At 37.8% G+C, this 23,052-nt stretch overlaps 1 protein-coding gene across 10 annotated transcripts in view; it reads right to left on the reverse strand.

Moving 5' to 3' along the window:
• The window catches only part of LOC105488561 (ventricular zone expressed PH domain containing 1), a 274,214-nt gene that overhangs the window by 223,365 nt on the left and 27,797 nt on the right, over positions 1 to 23,052 (reverse strand). For all 10 annotated transcript variants that reach the window (XR_011619845.1, XR_011619848.1, XR_011619849.1 and 7 more), the window contains 2 exons: positions 17,104 to 17,319; positions 6,224 to 6,398 (listed from right to left, as the gene is read on the reverse strand). Coding sequence is in view for 2 of the 10 variants with exons in the window: in XM_011752748.2 (XP_011751050.1) it covers positions 6,224 to 6,398; positions 17,104 to 17,319 (391 nt within the window). In the remaining 8 variants the exon portion in view is untranslated. The remainder of the gene's footprint in view (positions 1 to 6,223; positions 6,399 to 17,103; positions 17,320 to 23,052) is intronic.

Raw genomic sequence — 23,052 nt, forward strand, 5'->3', positions numbered from 1 at the left:
AGTCTACTTCGTGTTTCAAAGATTTCGTTGTCATCGAAAAAGGATTTTTTAAAAACCCATAGATGAGCTAAGTTTTTGGCACCAATAAAGGGCTAATTCTTTTTTTTTTTTTCATAAATCTGTTACTTGCAAGTCTGACTATCATGGTTTTAAAATGTGTGGTGTGCATAAATGTTTTAAATTCCTATAAAATCTGTTTCAAAAATGTAGCCAAGGTGTTGAAAAAAAACATAATTGCTTTTCTGGGCTTTAAGCAAATTTAATATTACATATAAAGTGAAATTGGGGATTTAATCCTGTGGCCAAAAGAAATTGGAAATGAAAATACTGACTAGTATTATTAATGACAAATCTTTAGAGGGAAGCACAGGTTGAGTGATAAACTTCCACTATCATGCTGGAGTTCAGACATACCTAGCAGACCATTGGAGTGGCTGGTCAGAAGTCTTGGAATGGTACTAAGAACCCACCTTAGGAATGTCTGGTACAATGAACTTAAGTTAGGAACAAAACTTTAGTTCTTGGAAGGAAATAGGCATTTTGAGAATTAAAGTATTAATTTGTTGGTAACCACAACTCCTGGGTGAATAGTTGAGCCCGGGGAAGGAAAGACAGCTTTAGATAAAACAATAATCTATTTTATTTTAGTTTTTCAACTTTTAGAGTCAAAGAAACATGTGCAGGTTTCTTAAAGGCTATATTGCATGATGCTGAGGTTTGGGGTACAATTGAACCCATCACACAGTTAGTGAGCACAGTACCCAATAAGTAGTTTTTCTATCCTTGCTCCCCACTTCCTAGCCCTCTTTCAGTACCCCAGTGTCTATCATTCCCATCTTTATGTCCACATGTACCCAATGATCAGTTCCCACTTATAAGTGAGAACATGTGGTGTCTGGTTTCTGCATTAATTCGCTTAGGATAAAGGCCTCTAGCTGCATCTATGTTGCTGCAAAGGACATGATTTTGTTCTTATTTATGGTAGCATAGTATTCCTTGGTGTATATGTACCACATTTTCTTCATCTAATCCACTGTTGATGGGCACCTAGGTTAATTCCATGTCTTTGCTATTGTAAATAGTGTTGCAATGAAGATATGAGTGCATGTGTCTTTTTGGTAGAAGGATTTATTTTCCTTTGGGTATATATACCCAGTAGTGGAATTGCTGGGTCAAATAATAGTTCTATTTTAACTTCTTTGAGAAATCGCCAAACTGCCTTTCACAGTGGCTGAACTAATGGGCACTCCCACAAATAGTGCATAAGCATTCTCTTTTCTCCGCAGCCTTGCCAACATCTATTGTTTTTTGAATTTTTAATAATAGCCATTGAGACTGGTATGAGATGGTATCTCACTGTGATTTTGATTTGCATTTCTCTGATGATTAGTGATATGGAGCATGTTTTCCTATATTTGTTGGCTGCTTTTATGTCTTCTTTTGAGAAGTGTCTGTTCAGGTCCTTTGCCCCCTTTTTTTTCTTTAAGTTCAGGGGTACGTGCGCAGTTTTTTTTATATAGGTAAACTTATGTTATGGCGGTTTGTTGTACAGATTATTTTGTTACCTAGGTATTAAGCCCAGTACCCATTAGTTACTTTTCTTGATCCTCTCCCTCCTCTCACCCTTCACCCTCCAATAGGCCCCAGTATCTTTTGTTCCTCTCTATGTGTCCAGGTATTGTCATAATTTAGCTCCCACTTGTAAATGACAACATCTGGTATTTGGTTTCCTGTTCCTGTGTTAGCTTGCTAAGGATAATGGCCTCTGGCTCCATCCACATTCCTGCAAAGGACATAATGTTGTTCTTTTTTATGACTGCATAGTTTTCCATGGTGTATAGGTATCACATTTTCTTTAGCCAGTCTATGATTGATGGTCATTTTAGGTTGATTCTCTGTCTTTGCTAATGTGAATAGTGCTGCAATGAACATATGTGTGCATGTGTCCTTATGATGGAACAATTTATATTTCTTTGGGTATATACCCAGTAATGGGATTGCTGAATTGAATAGTAGTTCTGTTTTTAGGTTTTTGAGGACCAACCACCACTAACAGTGTATAAGCATTCCTTTTTCTCCACAACCTTGCCAACATCTGTTATTTTTTAATAATACACTGGTGTGAGATGGTCTCTCATTGTGGTTTTGCATTTCTCTAATGATCAGTAATGTTGAGTTTTTTCATGACTGTTGACTGCACGTATGTCTTCTTTCGAAATATGTCTTTTCATGTCCTTTGCCCACTTTGTAATTTTTTTTCTTGTAAATTTCTTTAAGTTTCTTATAGATGTTGGATATTAGACCTTTGTCAGATGCATACTTTGCAAATATTTCCTTTCATCCTCTAGATTATTTGTTCACTCTATTGATAGTTTCTTTTGCTGTGCAGAAGCTCTTTAATTTAATTAGACCCTATTTGTCAATTTTTGCTTTTGTTGCAGTTGCTTTTGTTGCAATTGCTTTTGGTATCTTCTTCATGAGATTTTTGCGCATTCCTATGTCCAGAATGGTGTTGCCTAGGTTGTCTTCCAGCGTTTTTGTAGTTTTGGGTTTTAAATTTAAGTATTTAATCCATCTTAAGTTAATTTTTGTATGTGGTATAAGGAAGGGGTCAAGTTTTAATCTTCTGCATATGACTAGGCAGTTATCCCAGCACCATTTATTGAATAGGTAGTCCTTTCCTCATTGCTTGCTTTGTCAGCTTTTTCAGAGATTAGATAGTTGTAGGTGTGTAGCCCTATTTCTGGGTTCTCTATTCTGTTCTATTGGTCTATGTGTGTGTGTTTGTACCCGTACCATGCTGTTTTGCTTACTGTATCCCTATTTGAAGTCAGTTTGAAGTCAGATAGTGTGATGCCTCCAGGTTTGTTCTTTTTGCTTAGGATTGCCTTGGCTATTCAGGCTCTTTTTTGATTTCACATGAATTTTAAAATATTTTTTCTAGTTCTGTGATGAATGTCATTAGTAGTTTAATAGGAATAGTATTGAATCTATAAATTGCTTTGGGCAGCATGGCCATTCTAATGATATTGTTTCTTCCTATCCATGAGTATAGAATATTTTTCCATTTGTTTCTGTCATCTCTGACTTCTTTGAGGAGAGTTTTGTAGTTCTCCTTATAGAGATCTTTCACCTCCCTGGTTAGCTGGATTCCTAGGTATTTTATCTGTGTGTGTGTGTGGCACTTGTAAATGGGATTGCATTACTGATTTGGCTCTCAGCGTGGCTACTGGTGGTGTGTGGGAGTGCTAGTGATTTTTGTACATTGATTTTTGTATCCTGAGACTTTGCTACAGTTGTTTATCAGCTTAAGGAGCTTTTGAGCTGAAACTATGGCATTTTCTAGATATAGGATCATATCATCTGCAAATAGGGATAGTTTGACTTCCTCTCTTCCTATTTGGATGTGCTATATTTCTTTCTCTTTCATGATTTCTCTGGCCAGGACTTCCAATTCTATGATGAATAGGAGTGGTGAGAGAGGGCGTCCTTGTCTTGTGTCAGTTTTCAGTGGTAATGTTTCCAGCTTTTGCCCATTCAGTATGATGTTGCCTGTGGGTTTGCCATTGATGGCTCTTACTATTTTGAGGTATCTTTCTTCAATACCTAGATTATTGGGAGTTCTTAACATAGAGGGGTGTTGAATTTTATCAAAAGCCTTATCTGCATCTATTGGTTTTTGTCTTTAGTTCTGTTTATGTGATGAATCACATTTATTGATTTGCATATGTTCAACCAACCTTGCATCCCAGGGATAAAGCCTACTTGATCATGGTCGATAAGCTTTTTGATGTGCTGCTGGATTTGTTTTGCCAGTATTTTATTGAGAATTTTTGCATGAATGTTCAAGGATATTGGCTTCAAGTTTTCTTTTTATGTTGTGCCTCTACCAGATTTTGCTATCAGGATGATGCTGGCCTTATAGAATGTGTTAGGGAGGATTCTTTCTCCCTCAATTTTGGTACCAGCTCTTCTTTGTACATCTGGTAGAATTCAACTGTGAATCTGTCTGGTCCTGGGCTTATTGTGATTGGTAGGCTATTTATTACTGATTCAATTTCAGAGCTCATTATTGGTCTGTTCAGGGACTCAATTTCTTACTGGTTAGCTCTTAAGGGTGTATGTGCCCAGGAATTTACTAATTTCCTCTAGATTTTCTAGTTTATGTGTATAGAGGTGTTCATAATATCTTCTGATGGTTGTTTGTATTTCTGTGGGGTCAATAGTAATATCCCTTTGTTGTTTCTGGTTATGTTTATTTGGAGCTTCTCTATTACCTTCTTTATTAGTCTAGCTAGCAGTCTAGCTAGCTCCTGGATTCATTGATCTTTTACATTTTTTGTGTGTCTTAATCTCCTCCAGTTCAGCTCTGATTTTGGTTATTTCTTGTCTTCTGCTAGCTTTGGAGTTGGTTTCCTCTTGGTTCTCTTAGTTACACTGCTAGGTTGTTAAATTGAGATCTTTCTAACTTTTTGATTCGCACTTTTTAATGGGGTTATTTGTTTCTTGCTTGTTGAATTGCTTAAGTTCCGTATAGATTCTGGATATTAGACCTTTCTCAGATGCATAGTTTGCAAAAATTTTCTCCCATTCTGTAGGTTGTCTGTTTACTCTGTTGATAATAATTTATTCTGCTGTCTAGAAGCTCTCTAGTTCAATTAGGTCCCACTTGTCAATTTTTGTTTTTGTCATAATTGCTTTTAAGGACTTAGCCGTAAATTTATTGCCAAGGCTGTTGTCAAGAAGGGTATTTCCTAGGTTTTCCTTGAGGACTTTTATAGTTTCCTTGAGGACTTGCATTGAAGTCTTTAATCCATTTTGAGTTAATTTTTGTATATGGTGATAGTTGTCCAGTTTTATTCCTCTGCATATAGATAGCCAGTTATCCTAGCACCATTTGTTTAATAGGGAGTCCTTCCCCCATTGATTATTTTTGTTGAATTTGTCAAAGATCAGATGGCTCTAGGTGTGCAGCTTTATTTCTGGGTTCTCTATTCTGTTCTACTGAAAAACCATCTATTTTACTGCAAACATGACAACTCACTTTGGCACTGCTCTGGGGCCTCTCTACCAAGGTGCAACACTAAGGAGAAAGGCTAGTTAGTGTTTTTTCTCATCCTGCCACTGGCTGCCACATTGAATTACTGGGCTAAGGACTTAGTAGTTCCTGAAGCTTCAGGTGGTTCAGCACAAAGGCTGCCATCACTGGCAGGGTAGCATGGAGTTCCCAGGAGTGGAGTCCATTCCTGGGACCTGCATGGCAGTGGTCTTAGGGTCTGCTGGGCTCACATGGTGGAAGAGGACAGCACCCCACCATGCTATGCCAGGAAGCATGGACAGAATAGCAGTATGGGCTTGGGGATTGGTCTGGATACCTTGGGAAGACAGCACACATAGAACACCCTTGGGGACCCTAAGAATTATTTGGACTGTGAGCACTTTACAGAGGGTTGATGATCAACCTTATCATGTGGTGGGTTAATGGCGGTAAACTGTGGGCTGAGATACTCATGGACCTCATGTATCTTTATTAATGAGAACTGGGGACATTTGGATGCACATCAATTAATATCGTATATTGTTCTCTGACTCCAAATTCAAAAACATGTTTTTTGATTGATCTGACACCAAAGAAAATAAAAGAAGACAAGGAGAATATTTTGCATGAACTAATTTGAGCTTCTCATTCATTCAAATGTTGTAACAATTAACAGAGGTGTACTACTTGGCTTTTTATGCTAGCATTTATGCTTGTTATCATTCCCAAATCAAGTTCACATTTAAGAAGTCATTACACATTTTCTGATGTATTTTATCTAAAAAAAGACATTTCTTGCTTTGGAAACCAAATGAAGACAGGTTTTTCATATCCCACTGAGTGACAAGTTCCACTCAGTACACAGAGATAAGATCTCCACAGTTGGTAGTTGAACAGGTGACCAGAAGCATGGAAAATGCAGTTCTTCAAACTGAGAAACACAGATTTGGAAGAAAGCTTACAATTCTTTTACTGAGTCTAAGTAATTCATCTGCCTTGGGAAGGGACACAGACAGCCAGATTAAGTAACCTTTTGCATGTTCACAAGTCGACTAGCAGCAAAACAGAGAAATTAACTTGCTTCTAATACTCTAGGTCTTGCTTCCCACAAACCACAAATGCTTCATGAAAATACTTTTAAATGTCTCCTAAAACATGTCCCCAAGCTCAACTTTTGCACCATACCTTGGAGTATGCTCTTTACTATAACTTCCGTGTGATCAGCCAGGAGATCTGCCTTGGTAATTGCAGCCAGAGACAGGTAGTTAGACATATTCCTGCATAGATCCTTGTTGCCTCTGTGGAGGAATTTCACTGCAATGGGGATGGCTAATGCCATCACTGGGGGTCGGTTGTAATTCTGAGGAAATATAAGAAAGCCACAAATAATAAGTGACTCATTATTCATTTATTCATTCATTCACTCATTCAAAAAATATTTATTGGATGAAGCTCCCAGAGTACAGCTGTGAAAACACAGGCCTTGCCCTGTTTATATTGTATTTGGGAATTCTGGGAACTCTTGGTTTTGTTTAAGAGACCTAAAGACAAACAGGCAGTTAACAGCATAAACTGATGACAGCCGAGATGGGCAAAAGGCAGGGTGCTAAGACAGCAGAGAAGGAGCACTCAATTCAGTTTTGGGGAATGTCAAGAAAGACTTCCTGGAGGAGGTAATGTCTTAGTTGGGACCTCATGGATGAATAAAAGATGGCTGGGTGCTGGCAAGGCAGGGAGTAGACAGAAAGAAGGAAGAGTAGGTGTGCAGAGACTGAGGTGAGGGAGTACCTGATGGCATTGGGGAGTTGTAAATAGCTCAGGATGGCTGGAATGTGGTATGTGTGAGGAAATGGGAGTAGGAGGTGAGGGGAGAGACGGGGTAGGTAAACAGGGGCATGATTATGAAAGGCCCAGCATACCAGGCTGAGAAATTTGGAATTGATCTTTAGGGTAATCAGGGGCCACTGATGACAGGAATCACTTGTCAGATTTACACTTGAGAAAAAAACCTAAGGAATGTTGAACAAGTTGATTTTTGACTATATCTATCTTAAAAATTAAAGTTTCAGCTAATTAGATTCAGAGGAAAAAAAATGAATGTAAGATTAAAACCTAAAGGTATTCTGGATCCTAAAATAATTCTCTTCTTGATTTACTTTGTGACTGAATATAAATATCCTTACATATAAAGTAGTCCTATTAGCATTTAGTTACCAAAAGGAATAATACGTAGAAAATACAAATTGTTTTCTTTTTTTTTTTTTCTATCACATAACATTTTGGTCAACGAATTGTTTTCTTAAAAATGAATGGTACATATTCACTGCCCCTGGCCATCAACCCCACCTCTCAGACTAACTGTAGAAAAAAAAACTGTGTGGTGCACAGTGTGTTTGGGAGAAATAGTCCTGGACTCCTACTCTTGCATTATTTGATGAGAGACAATGTTCTGTGTTGCTTAACCCACTGTTATATTTAGATCTTTGTTCTGTAACTGAGCTTGTATCCTGATTAATACAATGCAAAGCCAGGACCACTTTCATTCTTTAACTTTCCCTGTGGCTTAAAGAGAAAATTATATTCTTAGAATGAAATGTAGAATTCTGCCTTTATACATTCAAATCCTACAATAAGGACAAAAGAAAGGACATGAGATAAAAATTGTCATTGATACATACAACTCCTGAGCAATAGAAATGGGGCAGTTGGGTCAATGAGATATTTACATGGGGGAAAAACATATCTCCACCCCTGTATCTGCCATAACTAAAATCAATTTCAGATAGATTGCAGATCTAAAGGTGAAAAACAAAACAAGACAGAGAAGACAACCCAGGAGAACATCTTGATGGCCTCAGAGTAGACAAATACTTCCTTAAACTAACTCAAAAATTAACAATGAAAAAGTCATAAAGTGGATAAAATCAAGAACTTCTAGTCATTAAGAGATACAATTTAAAAAGTAAAAAGATAATCCAAAGAATGAAAGAAGATATCTATAATATGTTCTGGGTACTAGTAAACCTTTGGATAAATGTGTGTGTGTGTGTGTGTGTGTGTGTGTATATATATATATATATAATATTATATATAATATGTTATAAATATAAAAGTATTATTTTTTATATATATAATATATATATACACACACACACTCTTCCAATCCACAAGAAAAAGAAGACAGGCAATCAAATAGAAAAATAAGCAGGACTTAAACAGACACTTTACAAAATAAAGCCCCAAAACATGAAAATATGCTCAATTTCATTAATTTTTAATTTTGGTCTGGGTTCTGATTACAGGGTTGTATTTGGAGAGAATTCATCAAGATATTATATGACCTCTTTTCATATCACAAAAGCACAGTTATGTAATTTCAGATTTTAGCTATTCTTTTAAATAGATTCAAAAGTTAGTATGAATACAGGGTTGCATATTGTACACATGCATTATATAAACAACTCTTGTCTTAGGGTTCTACGAAGGACAATGACACACAGTTGTGGAGTCAATGCAGCCAAGAGTATAATAATGGTGGTGACAATGTCAGGAAGATGACTTGTCTATTCACACTGAGTATGGGAATCAAGTAAAATAAATATTATGGGATACGTGAGGCACTCAAATGTATGTTCCTTAAAGAGCTAATGAGTTTTGGGAGTGATAACATTCATATCTTGATATCCAGTCCAAAAATTTTCCTGAAGTCACAGAAAATATCATTCTATGATTTTTCTCCGATCTCCATATCATCAGCCTTTTACACTCCTGCCCAATATACATTTATCTTTCTTCTGGAGACTCTACCCTAATTCTTCTCTGTGAAACTGTCCAGGTGCTTCTAATGAAGGTATCTCTACCTTTGTCTTAAAGATGATCAAGTGACTCAGACACTGACCAATGAAAGAATCACATTTCCCTGGTTCAAGGATGGACAAGTTACCAAATTATAATTAAGGAGCCATGAAATGGCTCTGTGAAAGAGATTCTCTCTCCTGCTGTATTTAAAGTATTGAGAAGGGAGGATCAAAAGTAGTTGCCATCATCTTGTGACCTCAGTAGGAGACAAACTGTATGAGACTCAAGGAAACATGGTTCTATCTGAGAGACCAGATCCTGATAATACCATTTAAGCCCAATGCCTTCGGCTGTGCCTGAGGCCAGTTATATTCCTAAAGTTTTTTAAATGAGCCAATTAAATCTCTTGCACTTAAGTGTTTCTGCCTCCCCAGTCACTAGAAACAAAAATGGAACTGATAAATCTTTAATCCATTCCTGCAGTTCCATCCATTTTCCAGACTCAGGGGTCAATCTGACCACTGGGCAGAGAAAACAGGTATTCCACAACCTAACCTGATACCCCACTAAGTCAGTTGTGTTGAAAACTCTGATGCTATTCTTTGGCGATAAATCATGTGTCTATGTAGCAGTTCCTCTCAGTAGGCCTCTGTCCTACCCATCCTAGAGTTCTTAACATCATGGAAGTTATCAGAACCATAGCCCATAGCCAGTGTCCTCTGATGACTTTCCTGAATGCCTCTGTTTAGATTGTCTTCCCTCCCAGTGAATTTAATTGGGCCTGATCTGACTGATACGACGAGCTTTGAGACCTCTCTGAGAGGCTGGCTGCTCCCTTCCTCAGGGGTTAGTCCTCAGCTTTAGAAGTCAGGGCATGTGCTTGGTTGGAACACAAAAAATTGTTTGGATCCACTAAGGCTAACTCACACCAAAGGATTTCCAAAAGGCTGGTACATAACCAGGCATGCCAGTGTACTCAACACCAGTGAGAGGCTTTCATAGGTCAGACCTAGGGTATCCCTTTCACATTTGCAGGATACCTAGGAGACAGATTAGAAACTAGAATGTTCACTCATGGACACAAAATGAGATCAGAGCAGAGAGAGATCCTGAGGGATATTTCATGTAGACCATGGTGAAACCTGATTAAAAGAAGACTCCTGCCCCGTAACTGAATCCCTTTCTCTGGTCATTGGAAGTTTCCTTTCATCAGATTCATTATTTTTCCTAGTGGTGCTGGACAAACATGCCAAAATAATGACACAACATTGAGCATCCTCTTTTTGTTAACATACTGATCAAACATCTGGTGTTTAGAAAACCTAATTGATTTGGTCATTTTTTCTCAATTATATTCTGTCCCTGCTCCCTTGACTTACATCCAAAAAAGTTACTTATTAGAGCACTGGGTATTCCTCAAACATCTCAGTCTCACCTATGCAATTTCTTGGGTTGCTCCTATAGGCAGCCAATCTCTTCCTTGCATGTAGGTTTTTGCTAGTTCAACTTTTAGATGACACATCCTTGTCCCTATCATCCTTGTCCCAGCTTTGAGGGTTGAACACAATGACACAATTATTCTCAAAACTTTCCAACCAAGAACTCCACGCCTAAGTTTATTTTATCTACTCTGGGTGTTTCACCAAGAAAAACTTGCAGATAGAGAGACACACATCTTCCATCAGAGGAATGCGTCTTCAAGCACGTGTACTTGTAACTTGCTGAGACACCAAAATTGTCAATTTTTTTTTTTGAGTGCATTAACTGGGAAGTGTTCCTTACTTTCTGTGAACACAGACAGAAATAGTGAAAGATCCATGGAAATCAGTATTCCCAGTAACTGATGTTACGTAAACCTTGGGGTGAGTTAGCACTCACCAGTAATAATGAAAAATAGGCGATCTCAACCAATTTGATCATATTCTTTTTTACAATTCTAGACGTTCTAGAGAAAATTAGTGGCCAGCCATTCAAGTCTCTGAAGTGGTTCCAAGTAAAGTATATAAAATCCCCCCAAAATATGTCTTTTTTTTTTAAATTAACACACTCATTTTTTTTTCCTAGCACGGCATCTGGATATCTTTCATATGACAAAAAAGTGAAACAAGCAAAGAGCAAATAGTTCATACAAACACCAAGAAACTGCTGCAAAAGGCTCTGAATCACTAGACAGTGTCTAGACAGTTTCTGGTGCATCAAGAAGCCCTGGGCAAAGGGCTGGGGGGCTAAGATGAGCCTGGACAAACAAGTGTCCCATGGACCTAACAGGTACCAAACAACATCCAGTGGCTGAGCTTCACTTTCAAGGGCAGCAAAAGGAGTTGGTAATGCAGGAGATCTCAAGCCCATGAAATTATTTCATCTCTAGAATTATTTGGGTCACAGAAATGCTAATGGCATGCATGCAGAGAAAGCCCTATGATTACAGTTTTACAAACAAATGACTTTAACAGCAGCTGATAATGCCAGAGCCTATGACAGACCTTGCTTCTCAGTGCAGATGTGAGCATGTTGGATGAATATCATCTTACAGTTTGGTGCTGAGGGAACAAATTCAGTGAAGTGCAGCATAGAAATAGACTTTCCTGTGGGGACAATTATATCTAGCTGTAGAGGTTAAACAAGAGAGCTTTGTTCTATGGTGCCAAGAATTATATTTCTAAACTAGATTAGCACCAATTTGAACTTTGATGGAAATTGTCCCTTTGAAAATGCACTTTGGGAATGTTTCCCAGTGTTTTAAAATTGAGGAGAATAAAGCTAAGTAGGAAAGATATCTATCTGAGGCAATAGCAACTAAAAAGCTCTTTGGCTCTTAGGCCTTGAATTCAAGTAAGAACCATAACAATTGATTAAGCTCAAGAAATATTAAACCTCATTTGTTAAAATAGGGTTCCTTGATTATTCATCAAGCATTATCAATCAAAGCTAAACCAATTTTGGATTTACATATAAAATGGTTCATTCTTCCCAGCATAGCTATATGTAAAATCTAATTGGCACACAAGCCTAAGTTTTCCCAGCATATTTTCTGGGAGGTAACAGGGAGCAGATCTCAGGAACCTGGGAGTGTACATCCCAGTCTCCTCCCATTTCGTGCCACTATCTGGGCATTAGGTACTGAAGCCTACTCTGGAGAGAAATGTAGCTGATATGAAAGCCAGAGGGTAGCCATGTCTCCTAAGCCCCTTCACTCAACCATTCAGCAAATATTATTTGAGCACCTACTATATGCCAGGCACTATTCTATGTGCTGGGATTACTTCAGTGAATAAAAGAGCTTATAATTTGGGGAAAGGAGAGACAGGATATTTTAAAAGTGGCTATAACACATAATTAAATCAATAGTTTGTTAGAAAGCATCGAGTGTTATTTTAGTCACCCAAATAATGATAGTGTTAGTCTCCTAGATAGTGATAATGATGATGATACCAACTCCCTATGTTCTAAATATTTTGTCTATTATTTAAAGTTTATTAATTTACTCTTCACAGCAAACTCATGAGGCAGCTGCTCTTAATATCGGCATTTTACATATGAGGCAATTAAGGCCCAGAAAGATTAATTTTCCCAAGACCACACTAGGTACAGAGTGGAGCTGGGATTGCCTCCTGAATAAACTGCTAGATTGGCATAACCAGTCCCACCTCTAAGAGTTGTGAAGGAAATGCCCTCCACTGTCTGAGGCACTTCACATGCAACACCAGCAAGGGCAGAGTTTAAACCTTCATATTGCATTGACTGGGGAAGAAGAACTGAGAAGACTGTGTGGCATCAAGGAGAAGGAGCAGCGGGTCCTTCTATAAAGAGGGAAAAGTAGACACTTTCTGATTTTCCAGCAGCAGATCTGGAGATTATTTCTATTACCCCTCTTACCCTGCTTTGGTTATTTCCCTCTTCTTGTAGTCATCAACAGTGGTAGCAGAGATGCAGGGAAGATGAAATGTGGAGCTGATTAAATACATGGCAATGGCTCTGCTAAGTGATTTGGCTGGGGAAGAGGCTGTGACTGCAGTAGAGTGAGGATAAAGCCAGGCATTGGCTGCCAGGCTTCATGATGGTTGACCTGTCAATTCTCTAGAATTTCATTCTAGAACAGCAGCTATGTCAATCATTATAATGTCCTTGAGGTACATTTTAATTTTAATCAAGTTTGTCAAGTTTGTTTTTATCCTTTAATGTAATACACATTGTATGGGTATATTGTTTTTCCGGATTTTTCTAGGAACCAAAAAAAGTGGGGGTGGGGATGGCCAACTCCATATAGATATCTGGTCAGAGGGTTACAGGAAGCTGTTAACTCTAGGTAAGCTGTGCTTTGAATTAGGTACTTCCATATAGTGGCTAGAGCACAGATAGAGATTGCTTTTGTAATAAAATATCCTCTTCACGTGTACCTGCCACCACCAATGAGAAGTACTAAACTCCAATAGTTTGATGTCTTGAATGGAACCAGCTGGATGCTCGTTTTCATTGCCGTGCAAGCCTGGATTAATTTGCTAGCTACAAACCACTATTTCTATTGAGTACTTACTATGTAGCAATTGTACTATGTAAACACTGTATATGCAGTATCATTTTTAACCTTCATAACAGTCCCGAGCAGGAGGTATTGTTATCCCAACTTTAGAGATGGCAGAACAGAAATTGAGAGAGAGAAAATACCTTGCTAATCTCTCCTCTTAGTAAGACCAAGATCCAAATGACATGGAAGCCTCAAGCTCTAAAGCTCTTTGCTATTCTATTCTTAGAGTCTCCTCAGGGAGTCAGAATTTCTGACTGGGAGATGACATGGAAGGTGATCTGATTCAATTCTCTATTTTATACATAAGTTGAGAGACTTGTCTAAGGACACAGGATGTGTAGAAACATATGGCCCAAAGCCAAAAAACAAATTCACAAGTGCATGCCCCATATATGTAGTGATTTTGTATTGAGGAAAGAGTAGAAGGTGAGTTCTGGAATTTTGAAAGTTATTTTAAGTTAAATGTGGCAAGTTCACAAATTTGGGGACCAAGAAAAGAAGTCTAATTACCAACTAAAAGAGGAAAAGGAATGGTCGCCTGAAGTAGGTTTGAGGGTAGACCGACAAGAGGAAATCTGGGGGACAAAAAGAAAAGTGTGTGTGTGTATGTACACATTTAGCTTAAAATGACAGTGAAGTGGCCAGAAAAAAAGAAATCAAATGAAATGGCCAAGGGTTCGGGAAGAAGAAATGACTGGGCCTCTGCCTGATCAGATAGTAAGACCCTGAGTTGCTTATCTGGGGAGATGGGATGGGTGGAGAGGGAATCACTCATTTTTTGTTGTTTGTTTTCCTTCCATTTTGTGTAAAGCTAAAAATGCTGAGTGTCTAACTTTTGAAAGTTGGTCTATTGTTTCATTTTACTGAAAAAAAAAATAGAAGAAAAGGAGTCATTTGGATTTCCACACATTCCCCACAGGAACCTAAATTACAAGTAATACCAAAATCATCCTTTCAGTGTTTACTGCAAGCCAAAAACTTCCCTTTAAAATCTGATGAGAGCTAAATATAAATGCTATGACCACAGCTTTGCCTTTGGTTCCTGGGGCTGCCTTTCTGGGACCCCTGGGGTGGGCAGGACAAGACGCTGAACTTTGCTGAAAGCAAGTTTGCCTTTAGGCCTTCATGCTTTCCATTTTAGTGGCTTCTGCCTCCTTCTGAGGGCCTACCATGAACACCCCATCCCTACACTGGCCCTACATGCTAGACTTACCCACTTCTCTGCCTGACTCTTAACCAAAGAGCCTACTAGTCTTCAGTCTTTTTCTCTTTTGCTTCCCAAAATATCAGCTCTTGACCTCAGAACCCTGCTCTCAACAATCTTACAAACTCATTTACACTAAGTTTTGTTCATCAGTGAGTTGAGCATTTCAATTTCTCAAAAGCATTTAATTCCCTACACCATATCCCATCCCCTTTAAGTAGGAGACATAATGCTTTACGCAGAATAAAACATCCCATCTAACATAAATGTTAGAATCATGGGCATTTTGGAAAGGTAGCATGCTTACAATTCTCTGATGTTGGTCTTATTTCACAAATCTGTACTTTTGCACAAGCTGTTTTCCTATGTAGACTGTCTTCTCACTCTAATTAGCCTATCTAATGAAATTCCTGCTAACTGCTCATAAGCCTTCCTAACACGATCTCCACCCAGAAAACTTTCTCTGATTATTCTAAAACTGTGTTAACACAGGAGCCACTGACCATGGGATGCTCTTGAGCATCTGAAGTGTGACTAGTCCATTTAGTGAGGCACTAAAATGCACATCAGATATGTAAGAATTGTGTAAAAAAATGATGAATCACAAGGTCAGGAGTTCAAGGCCAGCCTGGCCAATATGGTGAAACCCCTTCTCTACTAAAAATATACAAAAATTAGCCAGGCATGGTGGCAGGCACCTGTAGTCCCAGCTACTCGGGAGGCTGAGGCAGGAGAATCGCCTGAATCTGGGAGGCGGAGGTTGCAGTGAGCTGAGATCACCACGCCACTGCACTCCAGCCTGGGCGACACAGTGAGATGCCATCTCAAAATAATAATAATAATAATAAAATAAATAAATAAATTTTAAAAATTGTTATATTGATTGCATGTTGAAATGACACTATTTTGGATACAATGGATTGAGGAAATATATTATCAAAATCAATTTCATCTTTATTTTTACTTAAGTGGCTACTATAATTTTTTCTTTTTAATTTTTTAATTGAGACAAAATATACACATATAATTTACCACCTTTAAAATTTTTACGTGCACAGTTCAGTGGTAATAAATATATTTATATTCTTTTTCTCCCTCTTCACCACTGTTCCCCCACTTACCCTGGGACAAAAACATTTAAAATTACATCTTTGGCTTCTGTTTGGCTTGTATTAGATTTCTATTGGATAGTGCTGCCCTAAAGACCAGTGGTTTTGAACCTGCAGGGGGAGAGGGATAGGATGGCTAAATTGTCTGGATGTCTGTTATAGTGCATATTGGAGTGAAATAAACTATGTTTCTGATATATATCAATAATATACCCAGATAATCAATGAAGAGCAAACGTATTTGGGTCTTTGGTGTTCTATCAAGGACTATTCATCTTTTGTTAATTTTGCTGCAATCCTCATTTTCTCCCCACCTACCCTTAACCCTGGGGATGAAGGAGACACAGTGTGGGTCTTTTGTTCAGTTGATCAATTCCTAGACTGAGCAGACGAGGTATAATATGATCCAGTCAATCATTAACAACTGTGGGAAAAAAAGGAAGAAGAATAAAGGACGCTTATATCAGCTGCCACATGCACTGCTAAGCATTTTAACATAACCAGAATTTCCTGACCTGTGCTCAGTGGAACACAAGTTCTGAGGGATTTTCACAGTGTTGTGTTGGGAGTGGGGAGGAGAAAGGAGATTCCATGGTGAAATCAGACTGGAAAATGCTGGCCTAAACAAGGTTAACCAGCTTTCTTTATTGCAGTACTTTGCAGAAACTTTAATGTGCCTTGAAACATTGTGATCGCTCAAAAGGGAAAACACGAATTGTTTCCCAGCTTATTTGATCATAAAATTCTTTCTTGAGAAACACCTATCATCATGTCTGGTTGGTAAATTTGTCATAGACAATGTCATTTAACATGCACTTCACAAGGAGGACCCTGTGGCTTAAGAATTTAAGTGACTTGCCCAACATTGCAGTGTTACACAACTCATTACTGGCTGAGCCAAAACTCCAAATTCACATTTACACCATAGGAAAGAATTAACTGTGGTCAGAACAGGCAAATACCATCAAGAAAAATTCTCAACACGCATAGAAATATGTCTGAAATGACTTAGTCGCTTTCCCTGCTACACCCCGAGCTCACTGCCCCTCAGTTCATTTTCTGCTTCTACTGTGTTCTCCCTGGATGAAAGAGATCTCTCCTCTTCTGATTTTTTTAGTACTCTTCCTGTGGGTCTTGGCACATATTGCTTTATTCTTAATTTTGTATATGTATACTCTCCAAACAGATTAGAGGCTTGCAGTGGTATCACTTGAATTCCCTACTGTGTGTCTTGCATGTAGCAGGAACTCTATAGAACTTTCTCAGTTTATTAATTACCAGCCCTCCCAGCTTAGCTATTGATGGCTTGTGGTGTCTTTTTACAGTATCTAAATGCTACAAAAACATTAGCTCTTGGTTCAGAGATATCATGGGTTCACCTAGGCTGCCAACTGTGTATCAAATAGCCTGATGTTGAACACTGACATACCTGTAAAATGCAACTCATGATATCAGATGCAATTTTTGCATGAGGAGTGTCTTCATCTTTCCCGAAGGGTCTCAGGTTATGTTCCAAGCAGGAGTCCCAGAGCCCCACAAGGGCCTTTGCATGCTTTTCAATAGATTCAGTCTCTCTGATGGCTGTTGTGATTCTTGTGATACAGATTTCAACTACTGCCTGGTCATTGTTATTGGTTTGGTAATCCTGTTTGGAAAGAAAATCTTCATATTAAATAATACTCTAGAAAGTTATCCTTCAAAGGACAAAATACTAACTCAGTCATTTAGAAAATGGGTGCACCAGGCTGTGTGCCAAGGGGTGAGGGTGTTAAGCCTAATACAGTAAAGGCTTTCTTCCTTGGAGATCCTAATCTTGTGGAAGAGGCAGATACTCAAACATGCTAAAATGGAGCAGGTTCTACTATCACCCTTAGACAGGGATCCCTGAGAATCCACAGGCGCTTAACTATTCATTTGCAAGTGAGTTTAATCTTTAGACTATTTCGGTTTCTAAGTCCATTACAGGGCAGGGGTTACTTTTTACTCTGACATTTCAGCAACTTTTGTGAAATGTTTCAAATTACCCTTCAATTTCCCCTCATTAGTTTTCTCCCTCTTTCTGGACATAATGGAACACATCATTTCATCTCTCCCTTTTCAACTCAGATAACTACAAAACCCATTTTAGCTTTCCCCAACCAGGTTTTCCTCCATTCCCCTGTTTTAATTCTCCCTCAAATACCTGATCATCTTTACTGAGAAATAATGTTTTTTGGACCCCCAAAACATCTAAATGTTAAAAACAGGCCCATTGCATTAATTTGGAAAATTGGTCTGACTGTGAACTTCACATGGTGGACTCACAAAACTGAAAACATAATAGAGCAGGAAAGTATTTAGAACCTGACATCATCATGTGAGATTAGAGATGGGAAACGACGGGGTTTTTTGGCACTACACCAAACTCCAGTTGTAACAATTTTCTGTTGCTGTTGCTATAACTAATAGGGCAGTAAACATCTTGTGCATGAAGCTCTCTCTACATTGCAAATTATTTATATACTAGAGCCTCCAGAAGTGAAAATTTCTGAGACAAAGGACAGGAACATTTTTAAGGCTCAAATTAGGTATGCTGAACTATGTTCCAGAAAGGTTTTACGAATTTGAACTCCCTCTAGCTGGGTAATAGCATGATCTTATTGTACACTTACAAGAACAGAGTATTTATAATATTTCTAATTTGTTAGTGAGAAACAGTATCTTATTGCTATTTTGCTTAGGAATTTCTTTGCCCAAAAGTGAGGTTGAATGCTTCTGTGTTTATGGGCTGTTTGTATTTTCTCCTTTGGGAACTAACCATTGTACCTTATGTATATTTTTCTTTAGGTGACCTCATTTTTTTTTTTAACCTTCTTTGGTACAATATATTTTTCTATTAAGGATAATAAGTGAACATTTGACATTTGGCTGCAAATATATCTCCATGTTTCATCATCATTATTATTATTATTGTTATTATTATTATTATTTTGCTGCTATTCAACGACATCCTAAGATGTTAAGTAATTAAATTTGTCAATTTGGGGGGCCTCATTGTTTTTCCTTTTCTAAATCGGACACTTAAGTTGTTTACATTGTTTTTGAAAGGTAATACATAAACATGGTACAAAAATTCAAAAGCTGCAAAGAAAGGGTTTACAGTGAAAAGTTAATCTCCCTGTCAGTCCTGTTCCTCATCCATCCCAGTCCCCTTCCTCAGCGGGAGCCAAGCTCAGCAAATCCTTATGTTTTCACAGAGGCATTCTAAGCACATGCAGATATCATCCACACATTCTCCTTTCTTTCTGTGTGATTCCTGTAACAGATTTTGGTTTAACTTCAAGTTTTCCTTATTCAAAAGTTGAATAAAAATCATCTCTACTTTTTTCCAGATTAAAAAGAACTTTACAAAACACTCAACATTTATTACTCTAGAAATTCATCTTTTAACCATTTGTTAGCTCTTAAATCTATCTGGTATTTATGGAAATAAGTAGACAGGTACATTTTCTTCTAAATAGCTAACTTAATCTTCCTGCTACCATTTAGTGAATAATTCATTTCCTGGTAATTGTTTTAAATATATCAGATTCTAATTCAGGGCTGTCTTTTCTGTCATTTCTCAATTATTTTACAATGCTAATTTTGCAACTTTCTCTATGTAAGCTTCAGAAATTTTTTTAAACTTTTATTTTAAGTTCAGGGGTACATGTGCAAGTTTGCTATTTCGGTAAACTCACATCATGGGAGTTTGTTTTACAAGTTATTTTGTCACCCAAGTATTATGCCTAGTACTCATTAATTATTTTTTCTGATTCTCTCCTTCCTCCCACCATCCATCCTCTGATAGGCCCCAGTGTGTGTTGCTCCCCTCTATGGGTCCATGTGTTCTTATCATTTAGCTCCCACTTAAAGTGACAACATGCAGTATTTGTTTTTCTGTTCCTGCATTAATTTGCTAAGGATAATAGACTCCGACTCCATGTTCCTACGAAGAACATGATCTTGTTCTTTTTTATGGTTGTGTAATATTCCATGCTGTATATATACCACATTTTCTTTATCCAGTGTACCATTGATGAGCATTTAGGTTGACTCCATGTCTTTGCTATTGAGCTTCACAAATTTTTAACTGTGTTTCCTAGTGTATTTTGTCTTTTTGTTGTTGTTGTTAACAAAATATTTTTTTCTCATTAGAACTTTTAATTAGTTTTTGCTGATTAAATGAACCTATTGGGTTTTTTTGTTTTGTTTCATTTTGTTTTTTAGATGGAGTCTCACTCTGTCACCCAGGCTGGAGCGCAGTGGTGCAATCTCGGCTCACTGCAACCTCTGCCTCCGCGATTCAAGCAATTCTCCTGCCTCAGTCTCCCAAGTAGCTGGGATTACAGGAGCGTGCCACCATGCCCGGCTAATTTTTTGTATTTTCAGTAGAGACGGGGTTTCACCACATTAGTCAGGATGGTCTCGATCCCTTGACCTCGTGATCTGCCCACCTCAGCTTCCCAAAGTGCTGGGATTACAGGCTTGAGCCACCATGTCCTGCTTTTTGTATTTATTTTGTAACTTGCTGTTTAGCTTAACTATACTTAATTATGATAAATTTTCAATTCATCGTATTGGGTTTTCTAGAAAGATTTTTGTGTTTTATGCAGCCTTTCTGAGATCTATATATTTTATATATCCCGCGACTTATTATGTTGGCTAGAATATTCTATGCTAGTTCACATAAAAGTAATTAGAACAAGAATGCTAGCTTAGTTCCTAGTTTTGGTTCTTGATTTTTGGCATAAAATTTTATGGTCAAAACCAAAAAAAAAAAAAAATACAGTAAATGTTTTAAATCATATAGAATGCATCACTTTCCATTTTCAAAGTTTATATATTTGATTTAATTTCCCTAGTAAGCATTATGCTGGCTTTTTGGGTGAAAGATTTTATAACATTATAATTTACAATATTAAAGAGGTATCAATCTATTGCTATTTTATTGAGTTTATTTTTAAGTAAAGAATAAATTGTGAATTTCATTAAATGCCTTTTTAGCATCTATAGATATATCAAATATTTTTGTCCTTAGATCTATCAATATGATAAATTACAGAAACAAATTTCTCAATATTAGTTAACTTTGCATTCCTGGAACGTGTTGTACTGGATCTTGGGAAATAATTTTTTAATGTGCTGCTAAATTCTGTTTTTAATGTTTTATTTAAAATTTTTCGCATCAATATTTGGTCAGGTTTCATATTAATTTTATGCTAATTCCATAAAAGGATTTTGGAAGATTTAAGCTCTCTATAATCTTACTTATTTTGACCTTACAGTGGCCCAACAGAAGTGAATTAACATTTCCTGCAACTAACGTGTCTATCTGTTTTTACTGGTATCTGCTGGAGTTTTTCTTTTGTGAATGTTATTGCTATGTAATTTAACATAAAGATATTCTTAATCTTTATAACTCTTGTGAACTGAATCCATTAAAAAAACAAAGTGCCTGGCCGGGCGCGGTGGCTCACGCCTGTAATCCCAGCACTTTGGGAGGCCGAGGCGGGCGGATCACAAGGTCAGGAGATCGAGACCACGGTGAAACCCCGTCTCTACTAAAAATACAAAAAATTAGCCGGGCGCGGTTGTGGGTGCCTGTAGTCCCAGCTACTCGGGAGGCTGAGGCAGGAGAATGGCGTGAACCCGGGAGGCGGAGCTTGCAGTGAGCCGAGATCGCGCCACTGCACTCCAGCCTGGGCGACAGAGCCAGACTCCGTCTCAAAAAAAAAAAAAAAAAAAACAAAGTGCCTTTATTTTACTGAATGCTTCTGGCATGAATTTTTTTCTTATCTGACTAAAGAACATGATCCCTGTTCCTTTTGGTTTACATTTTCCTCATATCAGTTGCCTATTTTATTCTTATTTTTAAAATTTCTTTTATAGCCTATATTGTATCAAATGAGTCGTTAACTCTCTTTATATAACTTTCTAGGAAACAATTTCGTAGCATTATTCAACGATTCTTAATAGTAAAAAATATGCCTAGTATATAGGGTATACAGAAGTCCTTGATCATCGTCTGGGTCCAAACGATTCTATCATAATCAACAATTTAAGCATAGTGGAGCTACATGTAGACCTCACTGGTCTTCACTTGAGAACAGAGGGCCCTGCCTTAGCAAATGAGTGGGCAAACTGTTTCTCACAATTTTAAGCAAAGAGGATTAGTTTTGACTGAGCATTGATTTTCTGTGTCAAAGGATCATTTTCTGTGCTTTATCTGTGAATCTGGCATGGTATGTTAAAAAAAAAAAGAAAAGAAATAGCCTATATATTAGGTTTGAATATGTGATATGGTTTTGTGGTAAACATCAAAATGATTTGCTTTAATTTGAATTATTCACATGTGTTTTATAGTCAAGTAAATCATTGTTTAATTTTGCACCTTTTTATTTTAGATTTTCTAATTTTTAATTTTTGGTTTTTTTCCAGACAGGTTCTCTCTGCCACCCAGGCTGGAATGCAGTGGTGCCATGGCTCACTGCAGCCTCACCTTCCTGGGCTCAAGGGTTCCTCCTATCCCAGCCTCCTGAGTAGCTGGGATTACAGGTGCATGCCGCCATTCCCAGCTAATTTAATTTAATTTTTTTTTTTTTTTGTAGAGATGGAGTCTTGTTATTTTTCCCTGGCTAGTCTTGAACTCCTAGGCTCAGGTGATCCTCCCCACCTTGGCTTTCCAAAGTGCTAGGATTATAAGTGTGAGCCACCATGTCCAGCCTATTTTTACATTTTCTAAGTCATTAAATATATGTCTCTTCTTTGCTGGATTTTGCCTGGTGATCTAATCTAAAAGTCTTTTTTAAAAAAATAGGTGAGTTTTACCCTTTATATAAAGTGATATGATGGATACATTTGGCTTTAAATATGTCATATTAGCTCATATTATGCTTGAGTGTTTTCTTAACTTTTGAAGTTCAAGTATTTTACTAGGAAGTGGTACATTTTGGATCAGACATGAACAAGGCCAGAGTGCACAAATGAGCTGTGTGAGCAGGTGACCTGGACCCCTGTGTCATCAACCACTATAGAAATAACATCTTACACTCAGGTGACACTTATGGCCACATGAGGGATTCCCTCATGGCCAGTTGACAGAGGAGGAAAATGTCTCAACTTGGTTTACTGATGGGTTGGCTAGAAACGTGGGTGCAATTCAAAATTTGACTTCTCTTATGTATACACCTACTCAGGGGTGACCCTGAAAGACAAAAGTGAGGGAACATTCTCCCAGCGGTCAGAGCTTCAGCCATGCACCTGATCATCAATTTTGTGTGGCAAGAGAAATGACTTGGCTGAATGGCCAAGGGCCTGAAAAAAGAAAAAGAAAGATTGAGAAACTGGAAATAAGGAG

This window comes from Macaca nemestrina, chromosome 2 (genome assembly GCF_043159975.1).
Source record: "Macaca nemestrina isolate mMacNem1 chromosome 2, mMacNem.hap1, whole genome shotgun sequence".
Classification (NCBI taxonomy): Eukaryota; Metazoa; Chordata; class Mammalia; order Primates; family Cercopithecidae; genus Macaca; species Macaca nemestrina.